The following is a 24,678-nucleotide window of genomic DNA, read 5'->3' on the forward strand; positions in this document are numbered from 1 at the left end:
TAGGACCCATGCGGGTACCCATAGCGACACCTTTTATTTGAAGGAAATGCATGGAGTTGAAGGAGAAGTTGTTCAATGTGAGAACAAGTTCAGCCAGGCGGAGGAGGGTGTTGGTGGATGGGGACTGGTTGGGCCTCTGTTCCAGGAAGAAGCGGAGAGCCCTCAAACCATCCTGGTGGGGGATGGAGGTGTAGAGCGATTGGACGTCCATAGTGAAGAGGAGGCGGTTGGGACCAGGAAACTGGAAATTGTCAAAATGACGTAGGGCGTCAGAAGAGTCACGGATGTAGGTGGGAAGAGACTGGACCAGCGGAGAAAAGATAGAGTCTAGATAGGAAGAAATAAGTTCAGTTGGGCAGGAGCAGGCTGACACAATGGGTCTGCCAGGACAGTCCCGTTTGTGGATTTTGGGAAGGAGGTAGAAGCGGGCTGTCCGGGGTTGCGGGACTATGAGGTTGGAAGCTGTAGAGGGAAGATCTCCAGAGGAGATGAGGTCAGTGACAGTCCTTTGGACGGTGGCTTGATGTTCGGTGGTGGGGTCATGGTCCAGAGGGAGGTAGGAAGAGGTGTCTGTGAGTTGGCGTTGAGCTTCTGCAAGGTAGAGGTCGGTACGCCATACAACAACAGCACCACCCTTGTCTGCAGGTTTGATGACCATGTCGGGGTTAGACCTGAGAGAACGGAGTGCCTCAAGTTCAGAGGGGGACAGGTTAGAGTGAGTGAGGGGGGCAGAGAAATTGAGACGACCAATGTCTCGCCGACAGTTTTCAATGAAGAGATCAAGAGCGGGTAAGAGGCCAGGGTGAGGGGTCCAGGTAGAGGGAGAATGCTGGAGGCGGGTGAATGGGTCTGCTGGTCGGGGGGAGGACTCCTGGTCGAAGAAGTGAGCCCGGAGGCGGAGGCAACGGAAGAAGAGCTCAACGTCATGCCGAGCGCGAAATTCATTGAGGTGGGGGCGTAAGGGGATAAAACTGAGTCCTTTGCTGAGTACAGAACGCTCAGCATCAGAGAGGGGGAGGTCAGAGGGTATAGTGAATACACGGCAAGGGGTCAGATCAGAAGGGGTGGGGTCAGAGGGAAGTGAAGCGGAAGGAGGATCTGGAGGGGCATTAGTCCCCATCAGCTGCTGGAGCTTGCGTTCCTTAACACCTGAAAGGAAGAAAAAAAGTTTTTTGTTAATGCGTCGGATGAGACGTAAGATGAGATGAAACTGCGGAGGAGAACAAATTTGAGATAAGGTGAGACGGTGCTGCTGGAGAGAGAGGTCCAGTGTGTGCATATGGCGGCGCATAGCACTGAGTGTGGATCTCAGGATGCGGCGAGAGTAGCAGTCCGAGGAACGTTGTATTTCTCGGAGATACCTGTGATCCTGGGTGGTTTCAAAGCATGATGGGTGAAACTGCAGTTGGAATCCACGTGGAATCAGTCGGAGCCGGAGACAGTCACTGAGGAAGGAGATGTGGCTGTGAAAACGGGTTTTGGTAGATACCTTATCAAACACCAGGAGGGAAATAGAAAGCAATGAAGGTGAACAAGGTAAAAGAGACAAACGAAAATCCCGTCGGAGAGAAGAGCAGAACTTCTTCAAGGTAGGCATTCCTGGAAGAGAAGTGGCAGTGAATTAAACACTAAAATAAAAGCAAAATACTGCGGATGCTGGAAATCTGAAACAAAAACAAGAAATGCTGGATTCACTCAGCAGGTCTGGCAGCATCTGTGGAAAGAGAAGCAGAGTTAACGTTTCGGGTCAGTGACCCTTCTTCGGAACTGACAAATATTAGAAAAGTCACAGATTATAAACAAGTGAGGTGGGGGTTGGGCAAGAGATAACAAAGGAGAAGGTGCAGATTGGACCAGGCCACATAGCTGACCAAAAGGTCACGGAGCAAAGGCAAACAATATGTTAATGGTGTGTTGAAAGACAAAGCATTAGTACAGATTAGGTGTGAATATACTGAATATTGAACATCAGCAAGTGCAAACCTGAAGAAAAACAACCTGAAAAAAACAGTGGGTGAGCAAACTGAACAAACTAAGATGAACTGAAATAAATACAAAAAAAGATTGTAAAAAATGTAAAAAGGAATGCCAAAAAAAAAAGGAAGAAAAAATGACTAAAAATGAAAGTAAAGTGGGGGGCTGTCATGCTCTGAAATTATTGAACTCAATGTTCAGACCGGCAGGCTGTAGTGTGCCTAATCGCTAGATGAGATGCTGTTCCTCGAGCTTGCGTTGATGTTCACTGGAACACTGCAGCAATCCCAGGACAGAGATGTGAGCATGAGAGCAGGGGGGAGTGTTGAAATGGCAAGCAACCGGAAGCTCAGGGTCCTGCTTGCGGACTGAGCGGAGATGTTCCGCAAAGCGGTCACCCAGTCTGCGCTTGGTCTCCCCAATGTAGAGGAGACCACACTGTGAGCAGCGAATACAGTATACTACATTGAAAGAAGTACAAGTAAATCGCTGCTTCACCTGAAAGGAGTGTTTGGGGCCTGGGATAGTGAGGAGAGAGGAGGTAAAGGGACAGGTATTACACCTCCTGCGATTGCAAGGGAAGGTGCCCTGGGACGGGGACGAGGTGGTGGGGGTAATGGAGGAGTGGACCAGGGTGTCGCGGAGGGAACGATCCCTTCGGAATGCTGACAGGGGAAGGGAGGGGAAGATGCGACTGGTAGTGGCATCACGCTGGAGGTGGCGAAAATGGCGGAGGATGATCCTTTGGATATGGAGGCTGGTGGGATGAAAAGTGAGGACAAGGGGAACCCTGTCACGGTTCTGGGAGGGAGGGGAAGGGGTGAGGGTAGAGGTGCGGGGAATGGGTCGGACACGGTTGAGGGCCCTGTCAACCACAGTGGGGGGAAATCCTCGGTTGAGGAAAAAGGAGGTCATATCAGAAGCACCGTCATGGAAGGTAGCATCATCAGAGCAGATGCGTCGGAGACGGAGAAACTGGGAGAATGGAATGGAGTCCTTACAGGAGGTAGGGTGTGAAGAAGTGTAGTCGAGGTAGCTGTGGGAGTCAGTGGGCTTATAATGGATATTGGTAGACAACCTATCCCCAGAGATGGAGACAGAGAAGTCGAGGAAGGGAAGGGAAGTGTCAGAGATGGACCATGTAAAGGTGAGAGAAGGGTGGAAATTGGAAGCAAAGTTGATAAAGTTTTCTAGTTCGGGGCGGGAGCAGGAAACGGCACCGATACAGTCATCAATGTACCGGAAAAAGAGTTGGGGGAGGGGGCCTGAGTAGGACTGGAACAAAGAATGCTCGACATATCCCACAAAAAGACAGGCATAACTAGGACCCATGCGGGTACCCATAGCGACACCTTTTATTTGAAGGAAATGCATGGAGTTGAAGGAGAAGTTGTTCAATGTGAGAACAAGTTCAGCCAGGCGGAGGAGGGTGTTGGTGGATGGGGACTGGTTGGGCCTCTGTTCCAGGAAGAAGCGGAGAGCCCTCAAACCATCCTGGTGGGGGATGGAGGTGTAGAGCGATTGGACGTCCATAGTGAAGAGGAGGCGGTTGGGACCAGGAAACTGGAAATTGTCAAAATGACGTAGGGCGTCAGAAGAGTCACGGATGTAGGTGGGAAGAGACTGGACCAGCGGAGAAAAGATAGAGTCTAGATAGGAAGAAATAAGTTCAGTTGGGCAGGAGCAGGCTGACACAATGGGTCTGCCAGGACAGTCCCGTTTGTGGATTTTGGGAAGGAGGTAGAAGCGGGCTGTCCGGGGTTGCGGGACTATGAGGTTGGAAGCTGTAGAGGGAAGATCTCCAGAGGAGATGAGGTCAGTGACAGTCCTTTGGACGGTGGCTTGATGTTCGGTGGTGGGGTCATGGTCCAGAGGGAGGTAGGAAGAGGTGTCTGTGAGTTGGCGTTGAGCTTCTGCAAGGTAGAGGTCGGTACGCCATACAACAACAGCACCACCCTTGTCTGCAGGTTTGATGACCATGTCGGGGTTAGACCTGAGAGAACGGAGTGCCTCAAGTTCAGAGGGGGACAGGTTAGAGTGAGTGAGGGGGGCAGAGAAATTGAGACGACCAATGTCTCGCCGACAGTTTTCAATGAAGAGATCAAGAGCGGGTAAGAGGCCAGGGTGAGGGGTCCAGGTAGAGGGAGAATGCTGGAGGCGGGTGAATGGGTCTGCTGGTCGGGGGGAGGACTCCTGGTCGAAGAAGTGAGCCCGGAGGCGGAGGCAACGGAAGAAGAGCTCAACGTCATGCCGAGCGCGAAATTCATTGAGGTGGGGGCGTAAGGGGATAAAACTGAGTCCTTTGCTGAGTACAGAACGCTCAGCATCAGAGAGGGGGAGGTCAGAGGGTATAGTGAATACACGGCAAGGGGTCAGATCAGAAGGGGTGGGGTCAGAGGGAAGTGAAGCGGAAGGAGGATCTGGAGGGGCATTAGTCCCCATCAGCTGCTGGAGCTTGCGTTCCTTAACACCTGAAAGGAAGAAAAAAAGTTTTTTGTTAATGCGTCGGATGAGACGTAAGATGAGATGAAACTGCGGAGGAGAACAAATTTGAGATAAGGTGAGACGGTGCTGCTGGAGAGAGAGGTCCAGTGTGTGCATATGGCGGCGCATAGCACTGAGTGTGGATCTCAGGATGCGGCGAGAGTAGCAGTCCGAGGAACGTTGTATTTCTCGGAGATACCTGTGATCCTGGGTGGTTTCAAAGCATGATGGGTGAAACTGCAGTTGGAATCCACGTGGAATCAGTCGGAGCCGGAGACAGTCACTGAGGAAGGAGATGTGGCTGTGAAAACGGGTTTTGGTAGATACCTTATCAAACACCAGGAGGGAAATAGAAAGCAATGAAGGTGAACAAGGTAAAAGAGACAAACGAAAATCCCGTCGGAGAGAAGAGCAGAACTTCTTCAAGGTAGGCATTCCTGGAAGAGAAGTGGCAGTGAATTAAACACTAAAATAAAAGCAAAATACTGCGGATGCTGGAAATCTGAAACAAAAACAAGAAATGCTGGATTCACTCAGCAGGTCTGGCAGCATCTGTGGAAAGAGAAGCAGAGTTAACGTTTCGGGTCAGTGACCCTTCTTCGGAACTGACAAATATTAGAAAAGTCACAGATTATAAACAAGTGAGGTGGGGGTTGGGCAAGAGATAACAAAGGAGAAGGTGCAGATTGGACCAGGCCACATAGCTGACCAAAAGGTCACGGAGCAAAGGCAAACAATATGTTAATGGTGTGTTGAAAGACAAAGCATTAGTACAGATTAGGTGTGAATATACTGAATATTGAACATCAGCAAGTGCAAACCTGAAGAAAAACAACCTGAAAAAAACAGTGGGTGAGCAAACTGAACAAACTAAGATGAACTGAAATAAATACAAAAAAAGATTGTAAAAAATGTAAAAAGGAATGCCAAAAAAAAAAGGAAGAAAAAATGACTAAAAATGAAAGTAAAGTGGGGGGCTGTCATGCTCTGAAATTATTGAACTCAATGTTCAGACCGGCAGGCTGTAGTGTGCCTAATCGCTAGATGAGATGCTGTTCCTCGAGCTTGCGTTGATGTTCACTGGAACACTGCAGCAATCCCAGGACAGAGATGTGAGCATGAGAGCAGGGGGGAGTGTTGAAATGGCAAGCAACCGGAAGCTCAGGGTCCTGCTTGCGGACTGAGCGGAGATGTTCCGCAAAGCGGTCACCCAGTCTGCGCTTGGTCTCCCCAATGTAGAGGAGACCACACTGTGAGCAGCGAATACAGTATACTACATTGAAAGAAGTACAAGTAAATCGCTGCTTCACCTGAAAGGAGTGTTTGGGGCCTGGGATAGTGAGGAGAGAGGAGGTAAAGGGACAGGTATTACACCTCCTGCGATTGCAAGGGAAGGTGCCCTGGGACGGGGACGAGGTGGTGGGGGTAATGGAGGAGTGGACCAGGGTGTCGCGGAGGGAACGATCCCTTCGGAATGCTGACAGGGGAAGGGAGGGGAAGATGCGACTGGTAGTGGCATCACGCTGGAGGTGGCGAAAATGGCGGAGGATGATCCTTTGGATATGGAGGCTGGTGGGATGAAAAGTGAGGACAAGGGGAACCCTGTCACGGTTCTGGGAGGGAGGGGAAGGGGTGAGGGTAGAGGTGCGGGGAATGGGTCGGACACGGTTGAGGGCCCTGTCAACCACAGTGGGGGGAAATCCTCGGTTGAGGAAAAAGGAGGTCATATCAGAAGCACCGTCATGGAAGGTAGCATCATCAGAGCAGATGCGTCGGAGACGGAGAAACTGGGAGAATGGAATGGAGTCCTTACAGGAGGTAGGGTGTGAAGAAGTGTAGTCGAGGTAGCTGTGGGAGTCAGTGGGCTTATAATGGATATTGGTAGACAACCTATCCCCAGAGATGGAGACAGAGAAGTCGAGGAAGGGAAGGGAAGTGTCAGAGATGGACCATGTAAAGGTGAGAGAAGGGTGGAAATTGGAAGCAAAGTTGATAAAGTTTTCTAGTTCGGGGCGGGAGCAGGAAACGGCACCGATACAGTCATCAATGTACCGGAAAAAGAGTTGGGGGAGGGGGCCTGAGTAGGACTGGAACAAAGAATGCTCGACATATCCCACAAAAAGACAGGCATAACTAGGACCCATGCGGGTACCCATAGCGACACCTTTTATTTGAAGGAAATGCATGGAGTTGAAGGAGAAGTTGTTCAATGTGAGAACAAGTTCAGCCAGGCGGAGGAGGGTGTTGGTGGATGGGGACTGGTTGGGCCTCTGTTCCAGGAAGAAGCGGAGAGCCCTCAAACCATCCTGGTGGGGGATGGAGGTGTAGAGCGATTGGACGTCCATAGTGAAGAGGAGGCGGTTGGGACCAGGAAACTGGAAATTGTCAAAATGACGTAGGGCGTCAGAAGAGTCACGGATGTAGGTGGGAAGAGACTGGACCAGCGGAGAAAAGATAGAGTCTAGATAGGAAGAAATAAGTTCAGTTGGGCAGGAGCAGGCTGACACAATGGGTCTGCCAGGACAGTCCCGTTTGTGGATTTTGGGAAGGAGGTAGAAGCGGGCTGTCCGGGGTTGCGGGACTATGAGGTTGGAAGCTGTAGAGGGAAGATCTCCAGAGGAGATGAGGTCAGTGACAGTCCTTTGGACGGTGGCTTGATGTTCGGTGGTGGGGTCATGGTCCAGAGGGAGGTAGGAAGAGGTGTCTGTGAGTTGGCGTTGAGCTTCTGCAAGGTAGAGGTCGGTACGCCATACAACAACAGCACCACCCTTGTCTGCAGGTTTGATGACCATGTCGGGGTTAGACCTGAGAGAACGGAGTGCCTCAAGTTCAGAGGGGGACAGGTTAGAGTGAGTGAGGGGGGCAGAGAAATTGAGACGACCAATGTCTCGCCGACAGTTTTCAATGAAGAGATCAAGAGCGGGTAAGAGGCCAGGGTGAGGGGTCCAGGTAGAGGGAGAATGCTGGAGGCGGGTGAATGGGTCTGCTGGTCGGGGGGAGGACTCCTGGTCGAAGAAGTGAGCCCGGAGGCGGAGGCAACGGAAGAAGAGCTCAACGTCATGCCGAGCGCGAAATTCATTGAGGTGGGGGCGTAAGGGGATAAAACTGAGTCCTTTGCTGAGTACAGAACGCTCAGCATCAGAGAGGGGGAGGTCAGAGGGTATAGTGAATACACGGCAAGGGGTCAGATCAGAAGGGGTGGGGTCAGAGGGAAGTGAAGCGGAAGGAGGATCTGGAGGGGCATTAGTCCCCATCAGCTGCTGGAGCTTGCGTTCCTTAACACCTGAAAGGAAGAAAAAAAGTTTTTTGTTAATGCGTCGGATGAGACGTAAGATGAGATGAAACTGCGGAGGAGAACAAATTTGAGATAAGGTGAGACGGTGCTGCTGGAGAGAGAGGTCCAGTGTGTGCATATGGCGGCGCATAGCACTGAGTGTGGATCTCAGGATGCGGCGAGAGTAGCAGTCCGAGGAACGTTGTATTTCTCGGAGATACCTGTGATCCTGGGTGGTTTCAAAGCATGATGGGTGAAACTGCAGTTGGAATCCACGTGGAATCAGTCGGAGCCGGAGACAGTCACTGAGGAAGGAGATGTGGCTGTGAAAACGGGTTTTGGTAGATACCTTATCAAACACCAGGAGGGAAATAGAAAGCAATGAAGGTGAACAAGGTAAAAGAGACAAACGAAAATCCCGTCGGAGAGAAGAGCAGAACTTCTTCAAGGTAGGCATTCCTGGAAGAGAAGTGGCAGTGAATTAAACACTAAAATAAAAGCAAAATACTGCGGATGCTGGAAATCTGAAACAAAAACAAGAAATGCTGGATTCACTCAGCAGGTCTGGCAGCATCTGTGGAAAGAGAAGCAGAGTTAACGTTTTGGGTCAGTGACCCTTCTTCGGAACTGACAAATATTAGAAAAGTCACAGATTATAAACAAGTGAGGTGGGGGTTGGGCAAGAGATAACAAAGGAGAAGGTGCAGATTGGACCAGGCCACATAGCTGACCAAAAGGTCACGGAGCAAAGGCAAACAATATGTTAATGGTGTGTTGAAAGACAAAGCATTAGTACAGATTAGGTGTGAATATACTGAATATTGAACATCAAGTGCAAACCTGAAGAAAAACAACCTGAAAAAAACAGTGGGTGAGCAAACTGAACAAACTAAGATGAACTGAAATAAATACAAAAAAAGATTGTAAAAAGGAATGCCAAAAAAAAAGGAAGAAAAAATAACTAAAAATGAAAGTAAAGTGGGGGGCTGTCATGCTCTGAAATTATTGAACTCAATGTTCAGACCGGCAGGCTGTAGTGTGCCTAATCGGTAGATGAGATGCTGTTCCTCAAGCTTGCGTTGATGTTCACTGGAACACTGCAGCAATCCCAGGACAGAGATGTGAGCATGAGAGCAGGGGGGAGTGTTGAAATGGCAAGCAACCGGAAGCTCAGGGTCCTGCTTGCGGACTGAGCGGAGATGTTCCGCAAAGCGGTCACCCAGTCTGCGCTTGGTCTCCCCAATGTAGAGGAGACCACACTGTGAGCAGCGAATACAGTATACTACATTGAAAGAAGTACAAGTAAATCGCTGCTTCACCTGAAAGGAGTGTTTGGGGCCTGGGATAGACTCTCAATGAGCCTGTTTGGCTACCCACTGCACGTGGGCAGATAGCCCTGCCAGCCCCCGATCTGCCACTGCGAAACATGGCCCGGAGGTGGGATGGTTGCAGGGAACCAGCATGCGTGTCAGCGGGGCTATTTTTAGCTCCCACCCACCTCTGATCCCAAACCTGGCAAGGGCCAAAATGTCAGAAATGTGAAAGAGAAAAGTTAATGTTTTGAATGCATGCCTGCATCAGAATTTTGTACATTTTTATCACGTGCTTGATTTATAATTTATTCTTTTCTAAGCACATCGTAAAATGTAGATGTTTGATTTTTAGTAAATTTAGATTTTCTTGTGTTCTTAACAGCTTGGATGCAAGGGCGCAGAAAGGACCCACCCACCATAGAGGTAAGTTTCAAGGTGTTTTTATTACCTTTTCATTTAAAATTATTACAGAACTATATTAAATGTCTAACAAGAAACACAAATACAATATCAACTTAAAATCAGTAACATGAACATCACATCAAACTGAAAAATTGTACTACTTGTTTAAAAAACAGTGAGTTTGGTGCATATAAGACACTGCCTCTGTTGCTCAGAACCTCCTACTCAATTTCTAAAAAGAAAATCCAGCCTTCACAGTAAAAACTATAATCCATGTTCCAAAAGCATAAATGGATTCTATGCTAATATTTATAAGGATTTTATTGTCATAGAGTCATAGTCATTTCTTACATAGAAGGAGGCCATTCGGCCCATCGAGTCCATGCTGACTCTCTGTGGAGCAATCCAGTCAGTCCCACTTCCCTCACTTGATCCCTGTAGCCCGGCAAGTTTATTTCCTTCAAGTGCCCATCCAATTTCCTTTTGAAATCATTGATTGTCTCTGCTTTCACCACCCTCGTTCGCAGCGAGTTGCAGGTCATTATAAAGGCCAGCTACCCAACCCAAAGCCGACATGACCCAACGACATGTCCGGTTGCACTTGCGGGTCCGGCATTTGTGCTCGGGTCAGACACGCTCTATCACAGGTAAGGGGCTCCAATGTAAATGTAATTTTTGGACTAGAAAGGTGGTTTTGTTACAGTTATTTTAAGCTTGTGCAGATCAGCAACAAAGTAAAAAACGGAAGGTAAGTTAACTGATTGTCGGGTTGGGTCGGGCGCGAGAAAAATGGAAGGACTCGGGCCAGGTTGGTCTCGGGTCAGACGTGTTTCTGTCGGGCTCGGGTCGGGATTTTTTTTGCAGACCCGAGCAGGCCTTTAGGTCATTACCACTCACTGCATAAAAACGTTCTTCCTCACATTCTCCCACATCTCTTGTCCAAAACCTTCAATCTGTGTCCCCTGGTCCTTGTACCATCAGTTAATGGGAACAGTTTGTCCTTGTCTAATTTGTCTAAGCCTATCAATCTTGTACACCTCTATCAATTCTCCCCTCAATCTCCTTTGCTCCAGAGAGAACAACCCCAGCTTTTCCAATGTAACCTTGTAACTAAAATCCCCTATCCCTGGAATTGGGAATAAACTCTACTGTCAGTAGTGTAAACATAGAAACATAGAAAAATAGGAGCAGGAGTAGGCCATTCGGCACTTTGAGCCTGCACCGCCATTCAATACAATCATGGCTGATCATCCAAACTCAGTACCCTGTTCCCGCTTTCTCCCCGTATCCCTTCATCCCTTTAGCCCTAAGAACTATAACTCTTTCTTGAATCTATTTAATGATTTGGCCTCAACTGCTTTCTGTGGTAGAGAATTCCACAGGTTCACCACTCTCTGGGTGAAGAAATCCCTCCTCATCTCAGTCCTAAATGGCTTACCCCTTATCCTTAGACTGTGACCCCTGGTCCTGGACTCCCCCACCATTGGGAACATCCTTCCTGCATCTAGTCTGTCCAGTCCTGTTAGAATTTTATAGGTTTCTATGAGATCCCCTCTCATTCTTCTAAACTCTAGTGAATACAAGCCTAATCAACCCAGTCTCTCTTCATACGACAGTCCTGCCATCCCAGGAATCAGTCTGGTGAACCTTCATTGCACTCCCTCCATAACAAGAACATCCTTCCTCAGATAAGGAGACCAAAACTGTACACAATACTCAAGGTGTGGTCTCACCAAGGCCTTGTATAATTGCAGCAAGACATCCCTGCTCTTATACTCAAATCCTCTTGCTATGAAGGCCAACTTACCATTTGCCTTCTTAACTGCGTGCTGCGCCTGCATGCGTACTTTCAGCGACTGGTGCACAAGGATACCCAGATCTCGCTGCACCTCCCCCTTTCTCAATCTATCACCGTTCAGATAATCTGCCTTCCTGTTTTTGCCACCAAAGTGGATAACCTCATATTTATCCACATTATACTGCATCTGCCATGTATTTGCCCACTCACTCAACCTGTCCAAATCACACTGGAGCTTCTCTGTATCCTCCTCACAGCTCACACTCCCACCCAGCTTTGTGTCGTCTGCAAACTTGGATATATTACATATAATTCCCTCATCTATATCTTTAATACTAATATATATTATGAATATGTATTTTGAGTAAAGTGCCCTATGTGTACTTTGGGAAAAGTCCATGGATTCCCTTAAAATGGTAGATAAGGCAATCACTCCCTAATGCACACATATTTCAGTGGAAAAAGTAGAGCATTATATCATTATTATTCTGCAGCAGAGAGCCAAGATGTAACAGATCAGTAGAGGCTCAAAAGGTTGGAGGAATTATAATTGTGCTCAGGCAACTGGGTCAGAATCAGAATTTGAAGGTTGTGAATTGAACAAAGCTTCAAAGACATGGGCACAAATGTAAAAAATATGGGTTACAGAAATAGTAACTGAAGTCACAAAATTAATTTTGTTCAAGGTATAGTTACTAAAATAAAGCATTTACATATTTAGCTTGCTGGGAATGGGGCTTTACTTCACAAAGCTATACAAAAATGCCTGTACAATAGCTGCCAATGCATTTTAATATTGTCTCTGCTATGGTTAGCTTATAAAATCAATAATTAAGTCTTTTTTTAAATTATTCATTCTCTGGGTGTGCACATTTATTGCCCATCCCTAGTTACCCTTGAGAAGGTGGTGGTGGACCTTCCTGAACCATTGCAATCTGTGTGGTGAAGGTACTCACACAATTTTGTTAGGTAGAGAGTTCCAGGATTTAGACCAAGCAATGAAGGAACAGCAATATGTGACCATGTCAGGATGATATGTGACTTGGAGGAAGAGTTGGAGGTGATGGTTGTTCCCATGCACATGTTTACCGTGTCCTTCTAGGTGGTGAAGGTCACTGGTTTGTGAGGTGCTGCTAAACAAATCTTGGTGAGTTGCTACAGTACACACTATTCTATCTTTGTTATATAAATCTCCAGAATGATCAGTGTGCGGATCCAAGTTGCTTAAGGCATCATAACGGTGCATTGGACCAGCCATATTATGTTTGTAACAACCTCACGATGCACTGCTTGGTATAGTTGGTCTGCAGTGATACAGCATGTGTTACCGAGATGATAGTTAGAGGGTTTTTTTTATATTTCTGCACTCTGCAGATTGCTAAACTACCAGGCATCCACCTTTGTGAAGGACTGGAATATTAGCACCATTTATAAACTGATATAAAGAACTGCAATCTGTGATAAAACAGCTTCAATCTGTGATAAAACAGCTTCAATCTGCGCAAAAGGATTTTTTTTTACATTTTCCTTAGACTTTTATATGGGAAAATAGACTCAGCATTTGTATTGCATCGTGCAAAGTCACCTTATTCTCAGAATTAATCTGAATGATGCACTGATATGAAAACACATTAAAAATCAAATGCAAATTAGATTCTGGCACTAAATAAAATAAGTATGAGGCAGACTGCATTGACACCAATACCAACCCACAGATTAAATATATAAATCAACCCAAAGATTTACGCCAGAATCCTTCAACTGTGAATAGAACACTTTCAAGTATTTGTGGATATTTGTACAGCTTTAGCGAGGCCAATAGGCTGGAGTTCATGACATCTGTTTGGCAGGAGTTATGGTAACACATGTTACAGACAAAATGGAGTGGTCATACATGGACTTGCATCATCTGGAGCAAGCCTAGAGTATGAGGGAAGATCCAAAATGATGGGTATCCACAGTACAGAAAATAAGTAACAGAACAACACTAGCTTCTGCAAGCTTATTTTTTGAAATTATGCAGATGGAGGACATCCTTTACGTTGAAGGCAATTTACCTAAGAATTTCCATTCCTTTTTATCAATTTACAATTTAGACTGTTGGATTTCTGTATATTTCTATGTTACCATTAGTAAGAGGAATGCTTAGAAAAAAGGCCTTATTCTGTCCTTTTAATGGATTCTATTTGATTTCAAATTTGCTAATCTGTTGTATTTGATTGAATTGTCTTGTTTTAATATTTGCCCTCATCATGCTTTTCTGAATTCCAGACTGCTGTTTTGTTGACTTATTTTCTTCAGCCTTGTTTATTTTGTTTGTCTGGATTTATTTTTCTACTTTTTGTCGTTCTCTGCCTTTCCTGGTGGGTAGGTTGGGGGAGTCATTTTGGACAGCTTTCACACTTGAAAGGATACAAAGAAGTTCATGGAATGTAATTTGTAAGATTTTATAAAATCTCTACTGTATCACATTTACACTTCAACAGGCATCTCCACTAATAAATATTTTTTTTCTCTAAAACGTATAGGTTAGTTATATCAGTTTGTGTCATTGTTTTCTATTGTATATGTACATTATGTAGAATTTAAAGATGCACTTAATAAAATGGAAGTGCTGCTGGTGGCCATCTTGAATTTTGATTTTGTTGGATCATGCCTCCCTTCCAGAGGAAATTAAATCTGGATGGGACATTTAATGGGATTTGATTGGTTTTCAAATTGTTCACAAGAAAATTGAAATGCTTTGCTTTTATCAAATTAACCAATTTAGAAAAGAAGCACAGTTTTGCTAATAAGAATTAGATTTCAGATTTGCTAGTTAGTTGACCACATTCAAGTTTATTATGTCATTTAGTAACTTTTTCATTAAACTTATTACTGTAGTAGTGAATGGTATGTCCAAACTATCTTGAAAAAGGTAATTTTATGTTTCCCTTTTTCTACAGTGTAATTGAAGACAGGTCTCATTCAGTATTGCGCTGTAATTCCAAGATTGCATGCATCTTTTAAATTCTGCTTTATGATAGCTATTTACGTCTGGACTGGGTGATTTCCTTAGTATTTATTTCAGAAAATGCTGAAGATTTTTGAGCATCATTTTTAAACAGTCACTTCTCCTTAAACAGTTCTTTATAAAATGTTAAAATATTTTTGAAAATACTTGAGACGAAATGACAGCCACTTTGAGTTACCTAACCAGTTAGGTAATGGGATGCAATTCAGTACCTCAGCTACAAGCTTAAAGCCTTGTCTTACAATAATAATTAGGTAGAAATTCTTGGTGACGTTTCATTATTTATTGCTGGGTAATAATATTCCTTACCTTGCTCACGATCAAAAGAACATAAAAAATAGGAACAGGAGTAGATTATCTGGCTCCTCAAGCCTGCTCCGCCATTCAATACAATCATGGCTAATCTTCTGCCTCAACTCCACTTTTCTGCCCACTCCCTGTATCCTTGATTCCCTGAGACAGCAAAAATATATCTTGAACATATTCAAAGATGGAGCCTCCACAACCCCTTGGACTAGAGAATTTCAAAGATGCACAGCCCTTTGAATGAAGAAATTTCTCCTCTTCTCAGTCCTCAATGATAGACCCTTTATCTTGAGGCTGTGCTCCTGTATTCTAGTTTCCCCAGCCAGGGGAAACAACCTCTCAGTGTCTACCCTGTCAAGTCCCTTCAGAATCCTGTATGTTTCAATGAGATCGCTTCTCATTCTTCTAAACTCTAGAGAGTATAGGCCCAATTTACTCAGCTTCTCATCATAGGATAACCTTCTCATCGCAGGAACCAATCTAGTGAGCCTTATATACTGCCTCCAAGACGAGTATATCCTTCATCAGCATTGTAGCATCTGGAAAGTCCTCCTGGTCGACCAGCATGAAATGAACAACCATTCAGTGGGTATGTAGTGGCCTCAGCTACTGAGAAGGATGCTACCAAGTCCTCAGTTGTGGTTATTGCTGCATACCTTATCATCCCCCACGTCTAAAACAGCTGAGCTTGCACTAGACATGATGTGGCAGTTCGAAGCCAAGTGGTCTCATCAGTCCAAGTGATGCAGAAGGAATTTCTTAGAGGTGCAGCTCATCACTATTCTACTCACCATAATGAGGCAACATCCACTTTGGGGACAGTTGGTAACTTAGTCTAGATTGGTCTTTAGCTGATGAGTCAGGACGAGATGCCTCCCATGGATATTTAAAAAGTGGTACTTCCTGGATTTTCTCAACAGGATTCTTTGCTGCAGTATGATGACTGATGTTAAGAGGTTGAGAGGTTGTATATTTTGTTTGTTGGTCACATAATCCCTATTATTATTCTCATTGATATAATTGTACATGAACTAGTTTTGGGTGGGAAGAAATTAACCACACAGGAACACTATATTTTCTAGCTCAGCAGGGAACTTGTGCCAATTGGTGCAGTGTTTGAGCATTAGCTCCACAAGTTGAGCCTGCATATGAACAAACAAATTAGGAGCAGGAGTAGGCCACTCAGCCCCTCGAGCCTGCTCCGTCATTCAGTAAGATCATGGCTGATCTGATTATAACCTCGTCTCCACATTCCCCCTACCCCCAATAACCTTTCACTCCCTTGCGTTTCAAGAATCTATCTACCTCTGCCTTAAAAATATTTAAAGACTCTGCTTCCACTGCTTTTTGAGGAAGAGAGTTCCAAAGACTCACGACCCTCAGAGAAAACATTTCTTCTCATCTCTGTCTTAAATGGGCGACCCCTTATTTTTAAACAGTGACCCCCTAGTTTTAGATTCTCCCACAAGGGGAAACATCCTTTTCACGTCTATCCTGTCAAGACCCCTCAGGATCTTATATGTTTCAATCAAGTTGCCAATCAAGCGATACGAGCCTAGCCTCGGGCGATAAATGCTGGCATAGCCAGTGTCGCCCACATCCCATGAATGAATTTAAAAAAAGCCTGTCTAACCTTTCCTCACAAGACAACCTGCCCATTTCAGCTATTAGTCTAGTAAACATTCTCTGAACCGCTTCCAATGCATTTACATCCTTCTTTAAATAAGGAGTCCAATACTATACACAGTGTTCCAGAAGTGGTGTCACCAATGCCCTGTATAGCTGAAGCATAACCTCCCTACTTTTGTATTCAATTCCCCTTGGAATAAACGATAACATTCAATTAGCTTTCCTAATTACTTGCTGAACCTGCATAATACCCTTTTGCGATTCATGCACCAGGACACCCAAATCCTTCTGCATCTCAGAGCTCTGCAATTTCTCACCATTCAGATAATATGCTTTTTTATTCTTCCTGCCAAAATGGACAATTTCACATTTTCCCACATTATACTCCATTTGCTAGGTCTTTGCCCCTCACTCACTTAACCTATCTATATCCCTTTGTAGCCTCATTATGTCCTCTTCACAAGTTACTTTCCTACCTATCTTTGTGCCATCAGCAAATTTAGCAACCATGCCTTCGGTCCCTTCATCCAAGTCATGATTGTAAAAAGTTGAGGCCCCAGCACTGATCCCTGCAGCACAACACTCGTTGCATCTTGTCAACCAGAAAATGACCCATTTATGCCTAATCTCTGTTTCCTGTTAGTTAGCCAATCTTCTCTCCATGCCAATATGTTCACCTCTACACCATGAGCTTTTATTTTCTGCAATAACCTTTGATGTGGCACCTTATCAAATGCCTTCTGGAAATCCAAATACAGTACATCCCCTTTATCCACAGCACATGTTATTTCTTCAAAGAACTCCAACAAATTGGTTCAACATGATTTTCCTTTCACAAAACCATGTTAACTCTGTCTGATTACCTTGAATTTTTCTAAGTGCCCTGCTATAACCTCATTAATAATAGTTTCTAATATTTTCCCTAAGACAGATATTAAGCTAACTGGCCTGTAGATTCCTGCTTTCTGGCTCCCTCCCTTTTAGATTTAGGAGGCCATTTCTGCTGCAATTCTTCTGAGCTACTTTAGTAAAGTGATCATTGTAGGTAAGTACACAAGCTAGAGTTGCTCTTAAATATACTGAATTTGGGTAATGTGCCAGTACTTCTCCATCCAAGAAGATATTGGGCTGAATTTTACAGGCCCCCCTGACATCGGGAGTCATGATGGGGTGGGGGGTGGTGCTCCAGCAGAGGCCCGCTATGGGCCTCCACGCCGGGAAGGCCCGACTGAAATTGCCGGCGGCGGCGAGGCCTCATGGTGGCGCCCCCCGCCACACGGCAACTGGAGCAAAACTTGCATATGTTAATTTATAAAAATAAATTAATTGATTACTCACCTGTTCCCGCCGTCCGTCCCGGTGCGATATTGGTGCCAGTGGCCAGCACTCCTGCGCTTTCAGATCTCTTCACGTCATCCGGGGTGGAGTGGGGGGGGGGGGCGCAGTCCACTCCGGCCATTTAAATGAGCCGCTGTGTTTAATATTGTGGCAGCTCTGCGACATGTGGTCCACACGGGCGGACAGCTATAGTTTACATCCGCCGTTGATTTCGACTGTGGCAATGTAAAATGCAGCCCATTGAGTTGTCACGAATCATTGGCATGATGAAAATGGAAGCATGACGACACTATCTTTGACATACTGGGCTTAATTAAGTCTCCTCTGTTGCAAAATTCACTGATGGCTGCCAGTTCAAGTTGTCCTCTAGCTTTTTGAAGTCAGACAAATGTTATCTGCATACATGAATGACCTGGAGCCTGTCGGAGACGTAAATATGTTAAGAGTTGGAGTAACATCCCTAGGGGAGGCCGTTCTTGATACTTCATGTGTTCAGCTTATTGCCTAGTATCACCTGGAATTGTCAGTCTCAAAACATCATCTCTGTAGTCATAACAACCCACTGAGGTAATGTCTTTTGACATCTTTGCCAGTAAGCCAGTGTGTCAGGCAGTATCATATACTGCTCTCTAACCAGTATAGGTGCTAAGAGCAAAAACGTGCTAACAAGTGTTCTTATTTGGTCCGAAGCCTACCAGGTCAGCCTTCAGAGCCTGCAGTACGGTGAGTTTAATTCTTTGCAGAATTAGTCGCTCTATAAATTTGTAAGCACAGCTCAGGAGTGATACAGGATGGTAGCCAGCTGGAAGAGAGTCGTTCTTCCCTGGTTTTGGTATAGCTGATACCCTCGCTCTCTGGAATATCTTGTACATCTTGCTCTCATAGATAATACATGACTTAAAGTTTGACAGCCATTTTATGCTCCTCTTTCCAAACTGTAGAAGTATTTCTGGTGAAATATTGTAAAGACCACATTTTTTCGTGCTTCCATGAAAATCAGTGCCCTATCTACTACCTCAGTGGCGTACGAATGGAAGATGTCTTCCTCACACCAAGGTTGGACCAGTGTCACTTGCACCTTACTGATCTTTCAAAGAGGTCTTTCTTGTTGACTTTTGCCATGTTATTCAGATGTGTGGCAGTACTGTTCAGGGACACGTCACACTAACATACGATTGGTGGCTTCTGTGCTGCTCCAACTTCCTTATGAATGACCACGCCTTTCTGCTGGATCTTGTTATGTCCCTATCTGATGTAGCTTCACCATTTTTATGTCAGTGGAAAAAGTTGTTCCTCTAATGGTTTGGAAAAGTATTTACACAAGCATTTCTGAATCAGCTAATGTGCATATCTTTTGGAGTAGTGGTTAGTGTAAAACCCATGAGAGTAATATGTTGGAATCTTTGTAAGTAAGAGTGTAGCCTTTAAAATGCCAGTTCTGATTGAAAATTGCAGAGCAGGCTGGCAAAGCAACGGCTAAGTAGGGAACAGTGCTTGGCTCAGTCATTTGATTATAAGCTAGCTTGACTGCATGAACCCACTAAGAGTGGCTTGAACAGCAGCAAAGAAGTGCTACAACAATGCACATGCCTCTAAGATTGGTCATTGAGAGGAACATTTGGCTCTTAATATTAAGAGATTTCCATGATTGCCTGAAATGTGCTGTTGGTCATGAAAGTTACTGCTGTCATTGCCTTCATAGCCACATGGAGGGAGCAGTCCTCATTAAGTTATTGCCTCTGTGTTCAATAGGGGAGGCTAATATCTCTTTAAATGTTGCCCGACTCTCCTTTACTCCATTTTGTGCTGCTTCTCCTCCATGATGACATATAAGTTGTGCCCTGAGAAGCCGATGGTGGGGAGGTGAAAATCTACCCTATCTGAAGCACGGCAACTTGAGCTGGGTAATGCAAAGCTGTCAATGCCTGTGGTAATCATTGTGGGCCCACAGCCTTCAGGTAGTAAGCTGGGGGAAGGGAAAGAAGTGAAAATAATTTATTTTCAAACTGCATGGACCTTCTTGCAGAACAATGGCTGGAGAAGCAAGATGTTTGAAACATTGGACAAGCATTTGGTTCATATGAAATCAGATGAGAGGGGTGAAATTCACTTCCTTCAAAATGTGACTTTTCAGAAGAAATTGAGTAAGAACTGCCTTCTGTTTGAAAGGATAGGATCCGGATGCATGCTGAGATTCACCAAATGGTGGTTTCTGCAACTTTGGCTAGGTCGTTACAACGGGGCAGAAAATCATTGGAGCTGTCATGCCCAGCTCTTACTGTCTAGTTTCAGGATGGCATTAGTGGAAGTCTGAATGAGAGCAGACCATAGATGCATTTATGGGAAGTTAGACATAGATGCATAGAAAATAAATAAATATATGGGGGGAAAGGAATTGAAGGATATACTGAGAGGGTTGGATGAAGAGGGATAGGAGGAGACTCATGTGGAGCATAAACACTGGCATTGACCAGATGGGCCAAATGGCCTGTTCTCTGCTGTAAATTCCATGTAATTGAGAAGCACATTTTGTAGGCAGGATGCAAAAAAGTCACTGCACAAATCACTACTGAAACTCTCTGTACTTTTCAGGCTCACAAGCTCCTCACTTTCAGCTGTATCAATTGATGTCATCAAAAACTATGCCTTAAAGTTTTCAGTAAACCATACTATGGGAGGTCCATGAGCGGTATATAAAAATGTTAAACATGCACAGTATGTTCTTTGATTTTGATCAAAATTCTTCACTCTGTCCATTCATATTTTCTCTGTGTGCTCTCTGGAAATGGTTCAGCATATTTATAGTATATTGCATTTTCCTATGAGGCTGTCTGATCCAGAAAGTCTACCCAGTTTGATGGAAACTAATGTAATACTACAATTTTAATGTACACTACTGGGCTACGCTTTTCTGGCTACATCATATGGATCCTGACAGAAAACAAGCAACTGACCTCAATCGAAAGATACCACGTGATTTATGCATTTGCAAATAGATTACATCATTAATTTGACAGATATTCAAATAACAAAATAGCTTTTAGTAAAAAGCTGGATTTGCAAAACAGACAAAAGAGAGCATGGCATTGTCCCTCAATTACAACAGTGATTCAGATTAATTTGTTGATTGCTGTGACATCTTTACGAAGGAAGACTAAATTGTTATGGCTTACAAATGCATGCCAAAGTAACAAGCCGTTACAAATTTTAATTAGTGCCTTGTTAATCAGAAGATCAGTACAGTAATGCTAAATGTTCAATGAATAAGTTAAACAATAGATTGTTTATCAGATGCTTACGATTGGCAAGCAAATGAACACCAGCCAACTCTCAAGCCCCTTATGATTATGTGTTTATTGCATTCCTATTAAACAGTCGAATGTTGAACTTGCTTTGCATTTCATATCACACAAATATGCTTTATGTTCCTTTATATGAATATGAATGGTAATAGTAACAGTAATTAAGATGAACCTAACTGCACAGATGGTGGGATAAGAAAATCTCTATAGTTGTGTGTCAGGAATTCTGCATCTCTCATTTGTCTCCAAAGGTACATAAGTCACAAGCAAGTAACATAATGTGAACATGTGCCATTTTATGGTTGCAATGCTTAACCTTCTGAATACTGTTCTAAGAATTGCAACAAAAGAAGCACGATTCATAAAGTAAGGCAAGTAGATTTATTTCAGTGGGGTGGTTATAAAGTAGAAGACATTGAGGTATACTAGTGAATGTTGACAAAACCTAGTGGGCTGGATTTTACCAAGCCCTCGATGTCAGGCTCCGTGGGCAAGGGGGGGCTTGAAAGATGGGGCCGGCAGCAGTCCGCCACAGAGACCGACGTTGAGAAGGCTCCCGGCAGTGGCAAGAGTGCGTGGTGGCCCCCGGCCCCCCCCCCCACCACTGGGCGACAGGAACTGGATTTCAATACTTAAATTAATTACATGCATAAATTGAAATGGACTTACCTTCAATCTTCCGGGCCCGAGGCGATCTTTGGAACAGCGGCCAGCGCTCCTGCGCCTTCAATTCCCCATCCGGGGAAAGCCAGCATGACACTGGTGGGGAGGGGGGAGAGATTAAGATTTTCAGTGCGGTGGGGGAACGGGGTTAAATAAACGTAATGGGTGTAGGGGATGGTGGGAAGGGGTGAACTTCAAACTTTGTGTAGTCTGCGGGGAAAGGTTGGATTTGTAAGTGTTTTGGGAGGGTGGGAGTGAAGGGCAAATAGTTAATATAATTGTTATTGGGGGGTAGGAAAAGGGCGTTAGAAATTTATTCAATAAACTTTGGGGGGATGTATCTTTAAATATTCAATTTGACCGGCAGGGCTGGCTGCCCTTTAAAAATGGCGCCAGCACCTACGCAGAGGCAGCTGATGCCAATTTCGGGGATGGACAGCCCGCTCCCTCCACATGATTGGGGGGGCGGGTGGGACACCTTGGCTATTTAAATGAGCTGCTGAGATCGGTGGCGGGCACTTAAAATCAGCCCAGTATTTCAGAAAAGCACATTCTCCACCAGCCTCTCAGCTATCTGCATATAAATAACTATTATCCAGGGCCATCTGCTGATTAGATGTGGCTCTCCCTGTGGGAGATATTACATCAACATTTTGTATCTTTTCAGGCTCCTATGCAAGTACTCACGTAAGTGTGTAAATGTACAAGTGTGTTAATATTTCAAATCAGTACTGCTACCTCGTTAAAAGACAAGCACCAGCTTTAATGCAACCTTCCTCAAAAGCTGTGATTGGAATTTCATCTATGTAAATATATAAAAGTACTGGATGATTTTTTGGATAAAAGAATATAACTTGGTTTTTAAAAATATATTCTCCATATCAAATTAAAAACAGTTGATTTTTCTGAGGACTAATTGTCAGACTGTATCACTGTGTTAGAATTACAAGTTACAATTGAAATTGGTAAGCATTATAATTATCTCTTGTAGATCTAAAATTTAACAGTCTTCTACTCTTACAAAAATTAAGTTGATATTAAATTCAAGGTTTCTTCAACATTGGGAACTTTCACTTAATTTTATTAGTGGTTCCATTGAAAGACAGATTGTTTTGCCATGCAGAAGCACCCAGACTGTATGTACAGATAATTCTTGCATAGCCTGTGCATTTTAAACTCCACGCACAGCACACTAGGTCATGGCACCAACATACAGGCCTCACTCTGGCTCAGTGCCAGTCCGGTTTGTTCTTAATGATTTACCAGAGTTACAGTCCCAACTGAAAATGGTCAGGGTAGTGACAGTGTGCATCATGCATGGTTTACTCGGATGCTCAGACAGTTGTACTAATTACCTTGGGCTTTTTTTGGTCTAGCTTCAGTGATTACAGATGTCTCCAATCCAGATGTGGCCAAGTTAGTCTCAGAAATCTAACTCACATTCCTTATTCATCTCATAGGGCAATTAGGGATGGGCAAGAAATGCTGGCCTTGCCAGCCACACCCACATCCCATGAAAGAATAAAACAAATCACAAGGATAAGATTACATTTTGTCAATATAAAAATAATATATTTCTGCTGCTAACTTGATGTATTTTGGTTTCTTGAAACAGGAATCTAATTTCATTTAAATATCTAAAAGCTACATACTGTATAATGCTGAAGTATTGTAATTATTCCATAAGTAGCAAAGACCTCATTCCAGAAGGACCTTTATAAAGGTTTTCCTCACAAGTGGAATTATCATAGTTCACTGTTACTATTATAAATGCATTCTTTTTTAGACTTATAATCAAGTGTGGAGGAAAAATTCATATTAGCAATTTTTGAAGCTGACATAAAATTTAAAACTTGGACTATTACAAATCCTCATATAAGGTTTCTATTGTTGACCCCAAGCTAGTTTAACTTTTAACTCTGCAGTGCATTTCTCAGTGCATTATCATAAGTGCCAGTATACAGAGCCGTGTGGCATTTACAGTATCTATATTTCACTATATGAGATAGAAAGAACACATTTGCATTTATATAACAGCTTATCAGAATCTCAGAGCATTGCAAAGTGCTTCCCTACCATGAATTACTTTTGTAGTATTCACTATAATATAGCCAGATTCGGTAGCCTGTTTGCACATGAGACAGCAAATGAGATGAATGAACTCACCATGTGTTTTTGGTGGTGTTGATTGAGAGAAAAATATTGGCCACGGCACCCAATGAGAGAAGCTCGTGCAGATACCGAAATGACAATGTCATCAGCAAACTAGCATACCCAGCCTTTTGTTCAGGTATTTGCTTGTACAATGAAAAGTAGCAGTGGGCTGGGAATAGGGCAATGGGAAACTCCTGCCATTAGGTAAAACCTGGTGGACATCGCTGTTCCCTCTCTAACACGAATTGTGTACTCTACCAAGAAATTCAATATCTAGCAAATTAAGAATTGTTGATCTTTGATATGGTGCATCATACCCATTGTGCAGTCTTTGAGGTTATAGAGGAATATGTAAGAAATTAGTTTTATTACATTTTTGGAATGCTGTACCAATTTTAGTTTCTGATTAGAGATAAATGTCAAGAGTGTTTCAAAATGCTGAGTTCCATAAAATGCGAGTATAGAAAGTGTAGGGGAGTACTTTAAAAAAAAAAGTAACTAGGAGAGCAAAGAGGGGGCATTTAAAATCACTGGCAGACAAGATAAAGGAAAATCCCAAGGCATTTTATAAGTATATTAAAGGCAAGAGGATAACCAGGGAAAAAGTGGGGCCCATTAGGGATCAAAGAGGCAATCTGTGTGTGGAGCTGGAGGGTATAGGTGAGGTTTTGAATGATTGTTTTCATCTGTGTTCACTATGGAGAGGGACGATGTACGTATAGTGATCAGGGAGGGGAGTGTAAGCGGGCTTAAAGGTGGATAAATCCCAGGGCCCAGTTGTATCCCAGGTTGGTATGTGAGGCAAGGAAGGAGCTAGCAGGGGCTCTGACACATATTTTCAAATCCTCTCTGGCCACAGGCGAGGTACCAGAGGATTGGAGGGCAGCGAATGTGGTACCATTATTCAAGAAGGGTAGCAGGGATAAACCAGGCAATTATAGGCCTGTGAGTCTAACGTCAGTGGTGGGGAAATTATTGGAAAAAATTCTGAGAGACAGGATTAATCTCGACGGAGAGGCAGGGATTAA

The 24,678-nt window shown here is 44.2% G+C and overlaps 1 protein-coding gene across 8 annotated transcripts in view; it reads left to right on the forward strand.

Moving 5' to 3' along the window:
- ndufaf2 (NADH:ubiquinone oxidoreductase complex assembly factor 2) overlaps positions 1–24,678 on the forward strand; it is a 236,121-nt gene that overhangs the window by 182,901 nt on the left and 28,542 nt on the right. For 6 of the 8 annotated variants that reach the window (XM_068033950.1, XM_068033920.1, XM_068033960.1 and 3 more), the window contains one exon: positions 9,428–9,468. The exons of the other annotated variants lie outside the window; for them this stretch is intronic. In XM_068033950.1, the coding sequence (XP_067890051.1) occupies positions 9,428–9,468 (41 nt within the window). The remainder of the gene's footprint in view (positions 1–9,427; positions 9,469–24,678) is intronic. 8 annotated transcript variants of the gene reach the window in all.

This window comes from Heterodontus francisci, chromosome 1, assembly GCF_036365525.1.
Source record: "Heterodontus francisci isolate sHetFra1 chromosome 1, sHetFra1.hap1, whole genome shotgun sequence".
NCBI classification, from domain to species: Eukaryota; Metazoa; Chordata; class Chondrichthyes; order Heterodontiformes; family Heterodontidae; genus Heterodontus; species Heterodontus francisci.